We start from the raw sequence: 15509 nt of genomic DNA, 5'->3' as shown, positions 1-15509 counted from the left end.
TATCACAATTGGGATTTATATTTATCTAATGCCACCTAGATGGAACTATAGGTTTAGTAACAGCTGTACCCGCAGAGCTCTTGGGAGAAATGCTCACAGTGAGCTCATCTGACATTCAAAATAAGCAGGGGTGGAGCTACCATTGGTGCAGCAGGTGCAGTGGCACCAGGGCCCATGAGCTGGAGGGGGCCCATAACAGCCAGCCTATACATAGACACATGCAGAATGTGTGCAATTATAATGCAGGGAAGCCTTTTATTAGTGTAAGTTGCAGGTCCATCTATCTATCCTCAAAATCATTATACAGAGCAGAATGTATTTTATTACTTTTGTTTTTATTAAGTTACCTTTGGGGGCCCCTAAAAAAATCTTGCACCAGGGCCCTCTGTTGAGTAGGTCCGCTACTGATAAGAAGCATTAATAAAAGTACTGAAATAATTTTGTTCTAAACAATTATAAATAACAGAAGGGTACTTCCGGTGGGCGGCTCAACAAGATGGCTGCAAGCTTCATTAGCTCTGAGGAAAATTACTTCTAATTTTAATATTGCAGCCATCTACACACGCCATCTGCATTTCCCTTGACAAGAAAATTGTCCGAGACCAACTAGCAGACAGAAGGCATAACAACTCTTCTACCCTGGAAAGTCATTTTGAATAATAAGCCGCTAGGCTTTGTGGCGGGAGTCACTACCACGCTGCAAGTACTATTAGATAGAGGAACTAACACTCTCCTTCCCACGGAGGGCATTCTAAAAGATATTGATGAGAAGCAGCCCACAATGGATTCTATAATTAAAGAGCTAACCGCTATACTCTCACCGCGACTAGATGACCTGATGAGGTTGTGTCTAACCCTGTATGAAGCGGTCCGGTCGGTTCAGAAACTGTCTACGCTGCCATCTATCGCCGGTATACCTACTGGTGAGGATCCTCAGCTCCCACATACCTCGCACTCTGGCTGCCCTGGGGGTGCTGCAGGGCCAGAGTGTGTCCAATTTGTCCCAGAGCAAAGCACTGCTCCGCTCCGTCGCTCCTGTACACCCGCTCATGGTAAAGCAACCGGACAGTGCCTATGGCAACATCACACCCGATAGTTGGCAATTTCTGGCACCCCACTTGCTGCATAGCCTTGAATCTGATCCCTTCCTAGAGGAAAGTAATCTCACCTTACTGAGCGAGGGCAGGCCGCGGCACGCACACGGTGCAGGGGGTTTCTTGTTGCTAACGGGAGCAACATCTAGACTCAGAAAAGGTGTTGGCTGAGCGGGCATGTCACCAACAAAGCAGAGCTTACTGCCCTACTTGTCCTAGCCGGCATTTAACCAGGGCAATTTGGGGCATGATCAGAGAATAGCTCGTGGAGGAGTCGGCTAAATTTTGACTCTTTGTTTTACAGCTGCCTGTATACATCATGTCATGGCACCGGACATGGACAGATAGTGCCGTGTTAAATATTGAGTTTTGTGTACTGTTGCTGCTTACAAATATTGTTCATGACGCAGGCAAGTTTCCTATCGGTCTGTGACTTACTGAGTACATGGATTCCCCTGCCAAACACTTTAGATTACCTCTACAATGTTCCACCTTGCTCTCTCTGGCAGTCAGCTACTTAGAATAATGCTTCTTAAAGCTTTGGGATATACGCTTGGCATTGAGATGTTTAGAGCTAGTTTAATGGGTCGCAGACCCGCAAACGGGCACTCTTGACTCTAACAGCAATGGACTTGGTGGAAACGTACCGGAGTAAATCATTAGAGCTTGGGCTTGCATTGTAACTCCATTATATTGCTAATGTTTTGTTTTAATTTTATACTCTTGGCCCTGTTAACTACAGGTTTTACTGTGTCAGACCTCCCTTTTTCTCTTAACAATTCTATCTGTCTCATAATAAGGTTGTTCTAGGCACCTTCTGTAAGTGATCTTAGAAGCATATTCACAAAGCTTAGGAAAGCCTCAGACATATTCCCCTCGGTCTAGAAAACCTGCTACATAATTGCACAGTTAATACATACTCCCCTGAACTTCCTAGGTCTCAGCAAGGTATTAAGCATGGTTGCTGTTCTCATTAAGAACCTATAAGACAGGGACTTATACCCATATAATGGCACCCAATCAGCCATGCTGTCATATCTGTTTTATACTGTTTTGTCTCAATGGGAGTTTAATGCCCAACCTAAAACATGAGGCTACTTTTAATATCAATAAAGGAACCCACAATGTTCATATTACATGGAGCCCCTCGAAACATGGCAGAGACTCGCTAATCTTCACCAGAAACAACTGTAAATAAATGTTAATCACGCCTACCTTTTCTATCTATTAGTCAGTGGTTTAGCTATTATGGAACATATAATCCCTTTACATATCCCACAACACAATATCTTAGCATTGCTATCCCCAATGCAAACTGCTATACATATTCTTTTGGTGAATGCTAAAAAAAAAAAAAAGGTGTAAACTTTGAAGAGCAGATGTTTGTCTCTCCGTCCTGTGTTATTCGTTTTGTTTTGTGTTCTTTGTATTGTTATGTTTTATTTTCCTCTTTAGATATTTGTTTTGCTGTGTTTTATTTCCCTCCTTTGATCTTGTTTTTTTTTTTTTTTTTTTTTTTTTTTTATTAGGCTGATATTTAAAAAGTTAAAATCAAAGAGTGGAGGGAAACAACAGGAGGCTATAAATATATCTGGGAAAATTCTCTTTATTTTCTACATTTACAAAAAAACAGACTATATTACACCTGTTGATTATATAGGAACATATGGGTTGCTACACTGTGTATCGCTACATCATCACTGACTGATTTGCATTTATATGCTTTCCTGACCTCTCTTGGATTTTCCACCCTCTCTCTCCCCCCCTGCCCCCCCCCCCCCCCCAATTTCAGGTGTGTGGTAAGCCTGTATGTATCTTAAGATGTGGGTTTTGTATCAGGATACAGCTTTTGTGTAGTTTGAGTTGTGTTTTTTTATGTTTTTTTGTCCTGTTTTGTTGGTTCATTGTTGTTTTGTTAAGTTATGTTATAAAAAAGAAAAATCCCCAACATGGTGTACAGATATTTCTCAAGTGAAATCTACTGATCTCTTAGTAACATATAAGGAAGGCATACTAGCAGGATTTATCTTTAGGCTTAAACCTACTAAAATGTACTAGATTTTTTACTTTCACTCAATGTTTGGTACTAAGCCCTGCGTGGCGTAATTATATGCATTGTTTTGTGAACCTGTATACAGTGTTGGATATAAATAAAATAAAAAATAAATAAAAATAACAGAAGGGTGAGCAGAAGTTATTGCATTAAACTAAAAAGGGCAAGTGTCATATAAAGGAGCGGTGAATGACAACACACCATAAACTGTATTTTATCAGACACACCAACCTAATGATCCATATTCTCTGTTGACATAGAGATGAATGGTTTTATTTGCTTCTTGTGTAACAACAATTCTCGAAGAAGGAGCAAAGTTTATGACTCCGTGTGGTTCATCACTGGCCTCCACAGTCAGAACAGCCTCATATCCTTGTTTATCAAGAACCGCTGCTCCTGCACCTGAAACACCTAGGAAAAGGCTTTATGTTACCATTAGCTATAACATTATCCAATTACTGAGTGTGTTTCAGTGCTGCAGATGTATTTGGAAGCCAACGGTTTACAACAAATGACATATGTAAATATGTTATCCAGTTTTATCATTAAAGACTTTTCTCATTATTTTGTTACTTTCATTGGCTCTCATTTGTGGGTTAGGGGCCAAAGCTTTCCACTCAGGCAAGATTCTCTAAAAAACATAATTTATGCTTACCTGATAAATGTATTTCTCTTGTAGTGTATCCAGTCCACAGATCATCCATTACTTGCTATATAGCTCCTCCCCTCACTGCCATATCCAGTCATTCGACCAAAACAAGACGAGAAAGGAGAAACCATAGGGTGCAGTGGTGACTGTAGTTTAATTAAAATTTAAACCTGCCCTAAAAGGACATGGCGGGCCGTGGACTGGATACACTACAAGAGAAATAAATTTATCAGGTAAGCATAAATTATGTTTTCTCTTGTTAAGTGTATCCAGTCCACGGATCATCCATTACTTGTGGGATACCAATACCAAAGCTAAAGTACACGGATTATGGGAGGGACAAGGCAGGAACTTAAATGGAAGGAACCACTGCCTGTAGAACCTTTCTCCCAAAAACAGCCTCCGAAGAAGCAAAAGTGTCAAATTTGTAAAATTTTGAAAAGGTGTGAAGCGAAGACCAAGTTGCAGCCTTGCAAATCTGTTCAACAGAGGCCTCATTTTTAAAGCCCCAGGTGGAAGCCACAGCTCTAGTAGAATGAGCTGTAATCCTTTCAGGGGGCTGCTGTCCAGCAGTCTCATAGGCTAAGTGTATTATGCTCCGAAGCCAAAAGGAGAGAGAGGTTGTCGAGGCTTTTTGACCTCTCCTCTGTCCAGAGTAAATGACAAACAGGGCAGATGTTTGACGAAAATCTTTAGTAGCCTGTAAGTAAAACTTCAAGGCACGGACTACGTCCAGATTATGCAAAAGACGTTCCTTCTTTGAAGAAGGATTAGGACACAATGATGGAACAACAATCTCTTGATTGATATTCCTGTTAGAAACCACCTTAGGTAAAAACCCAGGTTTGGTACGCAGAACTACCTTGTCTGAATGAAAAATCAGATAAGGAGAATCACAATGTAAGGCAGATAACTCAGAGACTCTTCGAGCTGAGGAAATAGCCATCAAAAACAGAACTTTCCAAGATAAAAGTTTAATATCAGTGGAATGAAGGGGTTCAAACGGAACTCCCTGAAGAACTTTAAGAACCAAGTTTAAGCTCCACGGGGGAGCAACAGTTTTAAACACAGGCTTAATCTTAACCAAAGCCTGACAAAATGCCTGGACGTCTGGAACTTCTGCCAGACGCTTGTGCAAAAGAATAGACAGAGCAGAGATCTGTCCTTTTAAAGAACTAGCTGATAAGCCTTTGTCCAAACCCTCTTGGAGAAAGGACAATATCCTAGGAATCCTAACCTTACTCCATGAGTTACTCTTGGATTCACACCAATAAAGATATTTACGCCATATCTTATGGTAGATTTTCCTGGTGACAGGCTTCCGAGCCTGTATTAAGGTATCAATGACTGACTCGGAGAAGCCACGCCTTGATAGAATCAAGCGTTCAATCTCCATGCAGTCAGTCTCAGAGAAATTAGATTTGGATGATTGAAAGGACCTTGTATTAGAAGGTCCTGCCTCAGAGGCAGAGTCCATGGTGGAAGAGATGACATGTCCACTAAGTCTGCATACCAGGTCCTGCGTGGCCATGCAGGAGAATCACCGATGCTCTCTCCTGTTTGATTTTGGCAATCAGTCGAGGGAGCAGAGGAAACGGTGGAAACACATAGGCCAGGTTGAGGAACCAAGGAGCTGCTAGGTCATCTATCAGCGTTGCTCCCGGGTCCCTGGACCTGGATCCGTAACAAGGAAGCTTGGCGTTCTGGCGAGATGCCATGAGATCCAGTTCTGGTTTGCCCCAACGATGGAACAGTTGAGCAAACACCTCCGGATGGAGTTCCCACTCCCCAGGATGAAAAATCTGATGACTTAGAAAATCCGCCTCCCAGTTCTCTACGCCTGGGATGTGGATCGCTGACAGGTGGCAAGAGTGAGACTCTGCCCAGCGAATTATCTTTGAGACTTCTAACATCGCTAGGGAACTCCTGGTTCCCCCTTGATGGTTGATGTAAGCCACTGTCGTGATGTTGTCCGACTGAAATCTGATGAACCTCAGTGTTGCTAACTGAGGCCAAGCTAGAAGAGCATTGAATATTGCTCTTAACTCCAGAATATTTATTGGGAGGAGTTTCTCCTCCTGAGTCCACAATCCCTGAGCCTTCAGGGAGTTCCAGACTGCGCCCCAACCTAGAAGGCTGGCATCTGTTGTTACAATCGTCCAATCTGGCCTGTGAAAGGTCATACCCTTGGACAGATGGACCCGAGAAAGCCACCAGAGAAGAGAATCTCTGGTCTCTTGATCCAGATTTAGTAGAGGAGACAAATCTGAGTAATCCCAATTCCACTGACTTAGCATGCACAATTGCAGCGGTCTGAGATGCAGGCGCGCAAATGGCACTATGTCCATTGCCGCTACCATTAAGCCGATTACTTCCATGCACTGAGCCACTGACGGGCGTGGAATGGAATGAAGGACACGGCAAGCATTTAGAAGTTTTGATAACCTGGACTCCATCACGTAAATTTTCATCTCTACAGAATCTATAAGAGTCCCTAGGAAGGAGACTCTTGTGAGTGGTGATAGAGAACTCTTTTCCACGTTCACTTTCCACCCATGCGACCTCAGAAATGCCAGAACTATCTCTGTATGAGACTTGGCAATTTGAAAGCTTGACGCCTGTATCAGGATGTCGTCTGGATACGGAGCCACTGCTATGCCTCGCGGTCTTAGAACCGCCAGAAGTGAGCCCAGAACCTTTGTAAAAATTCTCGGGGCAGTGGTCAACCCGAAGGGAAGAGCTACAAATTGGTAATGCCTGTCTAGAAAGGCAAACCTTAGGAACCGATGATGATCTTTGTGAATCGGTATGTGAAGGTAGGCATCCTTTAAGTCCACTGTGGTCATGTACTGACCCTCTTGGATCATGGGTAGGATGGTCCGAATAGTTTCCATTTTGAATGATGGAACTCTGAGGAATTTGTTTAAGATCTTTAGATCCAAGATTGGTCTGAAGGTTCCCTCTTTCTTGGGAACCACAAACAGATTTGAATAAAATCCCTGTCCTTGTTCCATCCGCGGAACTGGATGGATCACTCCCATTACTAGGAGGTCTTGCACACAGCTTAGGAATGCCTCTTTCTTTATCTGGTTTGCTGATAACCTTGAAAGATGAAATCTCCCTTGTGGAGGAGAAGCTTTGAAGTCCAGAAGATATCCCTGAGATATGATCTCCAACGCCCAGGGATCCTGAACATCTCTTGCCCACGCCTGGGCGAAGAGAGAAAGTCTGCCCCCCACTAGATCCGTTTCCGGATAGGGGGCCGTTCCTTCATGCTGTCTTGGGGGCAGCAGCAGGCTTTCTGGCCTGCTTGCCCTTGTTCCAGGACTGGTTAGGTTTCCAGGCCTGTCTGGAATGAGCAACAGTTCCCTCTTGTTTTGAAGCGGAGGAAGTTGATGCTGCTCCTGCCTTGAAATTTTGAAAGGCATGAAAATTAGACTGTTTGGCTTTTGATTTGGCCCTGTCCTGAGGAAGGGTATGACCCTTGCCTCCAGTAATGTCAGCAATAATTTCCTTCAAGCCAGGCCCGAATAAGGTCTGCCCCTTAGACTTTGAAGTCACGTCAGCTGACCAGGATTTAAGCCATAGCGTCCTACGCGCCTGGATGGTGAATCCGGAATTCTTAGCCGTTAGTTTAGTCAAATGAACAATGGCATCAGAAACAAATGAGTTAGCTAGCTTAAGCGTTCTAAGCTTGTCAATAATTTCATTCAATGGAGCTGTCTGGATGGCCTCTTCCAGGGCCTCAAACCAGAATGGCGCCGCAGCAGTGACAGGCGCAATGCATGCAAGGGGCTGTAAAATAAAACCTTGTTGAATAAACATTTTCTTAAGGTAACCCTCCAATTTTTTATCCATTGGATCTGAAAAAGCACAACTGTCCTCAACCTGAATAGTGGTACGCTTTGCTAAAGTAGAAACTGCTCCCTCCACCTTAGGGACCGTCTGCCATAAGTCCCGTGTAGTGGCGTCTATTGGAAACATTTTTCTAAATATAGGAGGTGGGGAAAAGGGCACTCCCTGCTAATAATTTCTGTAAGCCTTTTAGGTATAGGAAAAACGTCAGTACACACCGGCACCGCATAGTATCTATCCAGCCTACACAATTTCTCTGGAATTGCAACTGTGTTACAGTCATTCAGAGCAGCTAATACCTCCCCAAGCAATACACGGAGGTTCTCAAGCTTAAATTTAAAATTAGAAATCTCTGAATCAGGTTTCCCCGAGTCAGAGATGTCACCCACAGACTGAAGCTCTCCGTCCTCATGTTCTGCATACTGTGACGCAGTATCAGACATGGCTCTAACAGCATTTGCGCGCTCTGTATCTCTCCTAACCCCAGCGCTATCACGCTTGCCTCTTAATTCGGGCAATCTAGATAATACCTCTGACAGGGTATTATTCATGATTGCAGCCATGTCCTGCACCGTGGCGCCATATTAGCGTGCATCCCCTGAGCGGGAGGCGAAGGGTCTGACACGTGGGGAGAGTTAGTCGGCATAACTTCCCCCTCGACAGAACCCTCTGGTGATAATTCTTTTATAGATAAAGACTGATCTTTACTGTTTAAGGTGAAATCAATACATTTAGTACACATTCTCCTATGGGGCTCCACAATGGCTTTCAAACATAATGAACAAGTAGGTTCCTCTGTGTCAGACATGTTTAAACAGACTAGCAATGAGACTAGCAAGCTTGGAAAACACTTTAAAACAAGTTTACAAGCAATATAAAAAAAGTTACTGCGCCTTTAAGAAACACAAATTTTCCCAAATTTTTAAATAACAGTGAAAAAATGCAGTTATACTAACGAAATTTTTACAGTGTATATAATAAGTTAGCAGAGCATTGCACCCACTTGCAAATGGATGATTAACCCCTTAATACCAAAAACGGAATAACAAATGACAAAAACGTTTTTTAAATAGTCACAACTGCCACAGCTCTACTGTGGCTTTTTACCTCCCTCAATACGACTTTTGAAGCCTTTTGAGCCCTTCAGAGAAGTCCTGGATCATGCAGGAAGAAGGATGTCTGTGTCTGTAATTTTTGCTGTGCAAAAAAAAACGCCAAAATAGGCCCCTCCTACTCATATTACAACAGTGGAAAGCCTCCAGGAACTGTTTCTAGGCAAAATTCAAGCAAGCCATGTGGAAAAAACTAGGCCCCAATAAGTTTTATCACCAAACATATGTAAAAAACGATTAAACATGCCAGCAAACGTTTTAAAATACACTTTTATAAGAGTATGTATCTCTATTAATAAGCCTGATACCAGTCGCTATCACTGCATTTAATGCTTTACTTACATTACTTCGGTATCAGCAACATTTTCTAGCAAATTCGATCCCTAGAAAAATATTTTAACTGCACATACCTTATTGCAGGATACCCCGCACGCTATTCCCCCTCTGAAGTTATCTCACTCCTCAGAATATGTGAGAACAGCAAAGGATCTTAGTTACTTCTGCTAAGATCATAGAAAACGCAGGCAGATTCTTCTTCTAAATACTGCCTGAGATAAACAGTACACTCCGGTACCATTTAAAAATAACAAAATTCTGATTGAAGAAATAAACTAAGTATAAAACACCACAGTCCTCTTACGACCTCCATCTTAGTTGAGAGTTGCAAGAGAATGACTGCATATGGCAGTGAGGGGAGGAGCTATATAGCAGCTCTGCTGTGGGTGATCCTCTTGCAACTTCCTGTTGCAAAGGAGAATATCCCACAAGTAATGGATGATCCGTGGACTGGATACACTTAACAAGAGAAATTAAATTTACAGGATTCTCTAAAGGCAAATTTTACCCTGACAACTGTATTTCTCTAAACTATTACTGTAGGCAAAGGAGAAACAAATTTCAATGCAATGCTCAATAAATCCAGAATTCTAAAGAGTGTATTGAAATTAAGAAGTAAAAATCGTAATTAAAATATGCATTACATTTTTTTTATTAATAATACATATTAAGTATGCATCAAATTTGAATTAAATTTACACCGTAATATAGTTATTTTAAGTATGCAGCAAAAAAATAATATTTAATGTACACAGTAATTGAATGTACACAGTAATTGAATGTACACAGAAATTTAATGTACACAGTAGTTTAAAAAGGTACCAAAAAGTACCAGATAAAAAGTATACATTATTATTATTTTATAGACGGTATTGTTCTTGCAGCGATGTTGAGTGGATTTAACAGGGAATTCCTCACTGGTCTCATTGGGGCCCATTTATCAAGCTCCGGATGGAGCTTGAGGGCCCATGTTTCTAAAGAACGCTGCTCCATAACCTGTCCACCAGCTCTGAGCAGGCGGACAGACATTGCTGTAATTCAACCCGATCAAGTACGATCGGTTGATTGAAACCTCCCTACAGGCGGCAGATTGGTCGAGAATCTGCAGGGGACGGCGTTGCACCAGCAGCTTTTGTGAGTATTGCTCTCCGCATTCAGCGAGGTCTGTCAAACCTGTTCCACACTGTCGGATCAGGTCCGACAGACTGTTGTTAAATAGGCCCCACTGTCTCTAAAATGTTATGTTACAGACCTCACTGTTTTATACCACCTTGTGTAAGTTGAAGAGTTTGGCATCTATTTATCAAGCCGTCAACCGCAAATACGCTGGTATTCCAAAGCGTATTTGTGGCGAGCCTGATTCCCCTTAGTTATCAAACCCTACAGACCGGCAAAAGTAGAATTTTGTGACGTAACATATGATCCGCCGGACTCAGTCCGACACAGATCGATGGTTATGTCATTACAGATGTTCCGAATGCAAATTCGGCACAATCTGACTACTTTTGCTAGTTATCAAATTTCAACCAGGTATGCTTGCCACTATTCCGGCCCAGCGTACCTGGTTTTTAATCCGCCACCCTGGAGTGGATACCATAGGAATCAATGGGAGTCTGAAAGCAGCGAAATCTCATGTTCGCTGCTGCCCGATATCCCATTGATATCTATGGTAACGTTTACACCTAACACCCTAACATGTACCCCGAGTCTAAACACCCCTAATCTGCCACCCCCTACACCGCCACCACCTACATTATACTTATTAACCCCTAATCTGCCCCCCTAAACCTAAGTCTAACCCTAACACTAACACCCCCTAACTTATATATATATATATATATATATATATATATAATTTAAATAAATCTAAATAAATATTCCTATCATTAAATAAATTATTCCTATTTAAAACTGAATACTTACCTATAAAATAAACCCTAAGATAGCTACAATATAACTAATAGTTACATTGTAGCTATCTTAGGGCTTATTTTTATTTTACAGGCAATTTTGTATTTATTTTAACTAGGTACAATAGTTATTAAATAGTTATTAACTATTTAATAACTTCCTAGTTAAAATAAATACAAATATACCTGTAAAATAAAACCTAACCTAAGTTACAATTACACCTAACACTACACTATAATTAAATTAATTCCCTAAATTAAATGCAATTAAATACAATTAAATTATCTAAAGTACAAAAAAAAAAAAACACTAAATTACAGAAAATAATAAACAAATTACAAGATTTTTAAACTAATTACACCTAATCTAATTCCCCTAACAAAATAAGAAAGCCCCTCCAAAATAAAAAAGCCCTACCCTACCCTACCCTAAAAATTACAAACCCACCACCCACACAACCAACCCTACTCTAAAACCCACCCAATCCCAGCTTAAAAAACCTAACACTAACCACTTGAAGATCACCCTACCAATAAAAGTCTTCACCCAACCGGGCCGAAGTCCTCAACGAAGCCGGCAGAAGTGGTCCTCTAGACGGGCAGAAGTGGTCCTCCAGACGGGCAGAAGTCTTCATCCAGACGGCATCTTCTATGTTCATCCATCCGGCATGGAGCGGCTCCATCTTCAAGACATCTGACACAGAGCATTATCTTCATCCGACGTCTTCTTGAACAGTAGACGGTAGAATTCTATCAGCCAATCGGAATTAAGGTAGGAAAAATCCTATTGGTTGATGCAATCAGCCAATAGGATTGAGCTTGCATTCTATTGGTTGATTGGAGCAGCCAATAGAATGCGAGCTCAATCCTATTGGCTGATTGGATCAGCCTATAGAAATGAACTTCAATACTATTGGCTGACTGCATCAGCCAATAGGATTTTTCCTACCTTAATTCCGATTGGCTGATAGAATTCTATCAGCCAATCGGAATTGAAGGGACGCCATCTTGGATGACATCACTTAAAGGAACTGTCATTGTTCAAGAAGACATTGGATGAATAGGATGCTCCGCGTCGGATGTCTTGAAGATGGAGCCGCTCCACGCGGGATAGATGAAGTTAGAAGATGCCATCTGGATGAAGACTTCTGCCCGTCTGGAGGACCACTTCTGCCGTCTGGAGGACTACTTCTGCCGGCTTTGTTGAGGACTTTGGCCTGGTTGGGTGAAGACTTCTCACGGTAGTGTGATCTTCAAGGGGATAGTGTTAGGTCTTTTTAAGGGGGGATTGGGTGGGTTTTAGAGTAGGGTTGGTTGTGTGCGTGGTGGGTTTTAATGTTGGGGGGTGGTTTGTAATTTTTTTTTACAGGTAAAAGAGCTGCTTACTTTGGTGCAATGCCCAGCAAAAGGCCCTTTTAAGGGCTATTTGTAATTTAGTGTAGGGTAGGTCTTTTTATTTTGGAGGGGCTTTGTTATTTTGTTAGGGGGATTAGATTAGGTGTAATTAGTTTAAAAATCTTGTAATTTGTTTATTATTTTCTGTAATTTAGTGGGGGGGTTTTGTACTTTAGATAATTTAATTGTATTTAGTTTAGGGAATTAATTGAATTATAGTGTAGTGTTAGGTGTTAGTGTAACATAGGTTAGGTTTTAATTTACAGATATATTTGTATTTATTTTAACTAGGAAGTTATTAAATATTAATAACTATTTAATAACTATTGTACCTAGTTAAAATAAATACAAAATTGGCTGTAAAATAAAAATAAACCCTAAGATAGCTACAATGTAACTATTAGTTATATTGTAGCTATCTTAGAGTTTATTTTACAGGTAAGTATTTAGTTTTAAATAGGAATAATTTATTTAATGAGAGGCATATTTATTTGGATTTATTTAAATTATATTTAAGTTAGGGGGTGTTAGGGTTAGACTTAGGTTTAGGGGTTAATAAATTTAATATAGTGGCGGCGACATTGGGGGCAGCAGATTAGGGGTTAATAAATGTAGGAAGGTGGCGGCGGTGTAGGGGGGCAGATTAGGGGTTAATAAATATAATGTAGGTGGCGGCGGTGTAGGGGGGGCAGATTAGGGGTTAATAAGTATAATGTAGGTGGCGGCGCTGTAGGGGGGCAGATTAGGGGTTAATAAGTATAATTAGGTGGCGGCAGTGTAGAGGGGGCAGATTAGGGGTTAATAAATATAATGTAGGTGGCGGCGGTGTAGGGGGGGCAGATTAGGGGTTAATAAGTATAATGTAGGTGGCAGCGGTGTAGGGGGCGGCAGATTAGGGGTTAATAAGTATAGTGCACTAAAGCCAAAGGTTCATTGAGAAATACTTTACATACCTTCTTCACTTAGAATAAAATGTTTGTTTTAATGTATATATAAATATATATCTATATATATATATATATATATGTATGTGTGTGTATGTATATATATATATATATATATATATATACTGTATGTATATATATATATATATATATATATATATATATATATATACATATATATATATATATATATCTTGCAAATATAGATATATATCAATATATAGATAGAGATATTTAAAAATAAAATTAACATTTTCTTCTAAGTGAAGAACAAAGGACTTAAGTTTTAACACTTTATTTTAATATGTTTGGCATGTGTTTAGTTATACTTTTATTTTAGTCCTAACATTTTACTTCAAGTCTCAATATGATTTTTTTTTAGATATCTTATGTGTTGCGCTCACATGCAATACATAACTTTTAACTTGTAATATGAACAATGTTTAGCACAGCCTCACTATTCATTGAAGATATAGGCCACGCTAAAGGGATGTCGCTGCGCTAAGCATTATCTGGTTATTTAGTTTTTACCACTGACTTGTAATACCCAACTGGGCACTAATCTTAGTGCTGTCCTGCAATATCAATATCGTTTCACTTGTAATCTAGACTTTAATAAGCTAATAATAAAAATTAAAACCCACTTTTTGGTATATGATTGTACAAAATAGATTACACTATTTGGGGGAACTAGACATAAAATATGCATAATTAAGCACTGTGCTAGGTCACAGCTTGTGTATACAATTGGATATGAGTAAAAAAAAATTATGTAGAATTAAATGTGTTATTTAGAGCAACTAAAAAAACTGAGATATAAAATATAAACAGTTTATACAATGTTTTTACCCTGGGTTGAGAGATTATATAGAACAAGACGATATTCTTCTTTTTCTTCAGGTATATGATCGTCTAACAGATGAACAATGAAACTTGTATTCAATAATTCCTGTCAAAAGACAACAGGTCAAACAAGCCTAGAAATGTAACAAATCCCAATTCTATTGCCGACATTAGTTGTTTGCTCTGTTTATTTAAAGGGACACTAAACCCAATTTTTTATTTTGTGATTCAGATAGAGCATGCAATTTTAAGCAACTTTCTAATTTACTCCTATTATCAATTTTTCTTCGCTCTCTTGCTATCTTTATTTGAAAAAAAAAAGCCATCTAAGCTTTTTTGGGTTAAGAAATCTGGACATCACTTTTTGATTGGTGGATGATTTTTTTCCACCAATCAGCAAGGACAACCCAGGTTGTTCACCAAAAGTGGGCCGGCATCTAAACTTAGATTCTTGCATTTCAAATAAAGATACCAAGATAATAAAGAACATTTGATAATAGGAGTAAATTAGAAAGTTGCTTAAAATTCCATGCTCTATCTAAATCACGAAAGAAAAAATTTGGATTCAGTGTCCCTTTAAGCATAACATAGATACATAAGAATTTTGGATTATAAATACTAGGTTATTTTATGCATACTTAGAGTTGCTTTGAATAATGAATTATACCATCATGGTTCCCAACCATAACTTACATACTTCATAAGCATTTTTAAGCAAACAGAAAATACCTTTTAGAGAACATAATGAAAAATTCTAAATTTAAAAGTAATAGATCATGGCTTCATGGTAGTGCACACATAGTTAAAGAAGTTTCAGAAAGCATTGCAAATTGAAGGTTGTTTATCAAAATTGTGTAACATTATAGTGTCTGATAAAAAAACAAAATGTATGCTTACCTGATAAATTTATTTCTTTCTGTACATGGAGAGTGCACAACGTCATTCCAATTACTAGTGGGATATTCAACTCCTGACCAGCAAATAGCACCCCAGCAAAGCTGTTAAGTGTAACTTCCCTTACCCATAATCGCCAGTCATTCAGCCGAAGGAAAATGAAAAAGAAGAAACACAAGGGTGAAAAAGATGCCTGAGGTTTACTCAAAAACTGTTGAATTATAATTAAAAAGAGGGCAGGGTCATGGACTCTCCATGTCCGGAAAGAAAGAAATGTATCAGGTTAGCATAAATTTTGTTTTGTTTCCTATGACATGGAGAGTCCACAACGTCATTTAAATTATTAGTGGGAACCAATACCCAAGCTAGAGGACATGAAATGAACAGGGAGGGAGAAAAATACAGGAGGACCTAAATAGAAGGC

The 15509-nt window shown here is 39.8% G+C and overlaps 1 protein-coding gene across 1 annotated transcript in view; it reads right to left on the bottom strand.

Annotated features, from left to right (window-relative positions):
• The window catches only part of ADGRV1 (adhesion G protein-coupled receptor V1), a 1190013-nt gene that overhangs the window by 860223 nt on the left and 314281 nt on the right, over nucleotides 1–15509 (bottom strand). Inside the window, 2 exon segments of the mRNA XM_053699719.1 lie at nucleotides 3379–3558; nucleotides 14198–14297. Coding sequence (XP_053555694.1) covers nucleotides 3379–3558; nucleotides 14198–14297 — 280 coding nt within the window.

The sequence above is a fragment of the Bombina bombina genome, chromosome 2 (genome assembly GCF_027579735.1).
Source record: "Bombina bombina isolate aBomBom1 chromosome 2, aBomBom1.pri, whole genome shotgun sequence".
Lineage (NCBI taxonomy): Eukaryota > Metazoa > Chordata > Amphibia > Anura > Bombinatoridae > Bombina > Bombina bombina.
The sequence above is the reverse complement of the archived record's forward strand: the minus strand, read 5'-3'. Positions and strand labels throughout refer to the sequence as shown.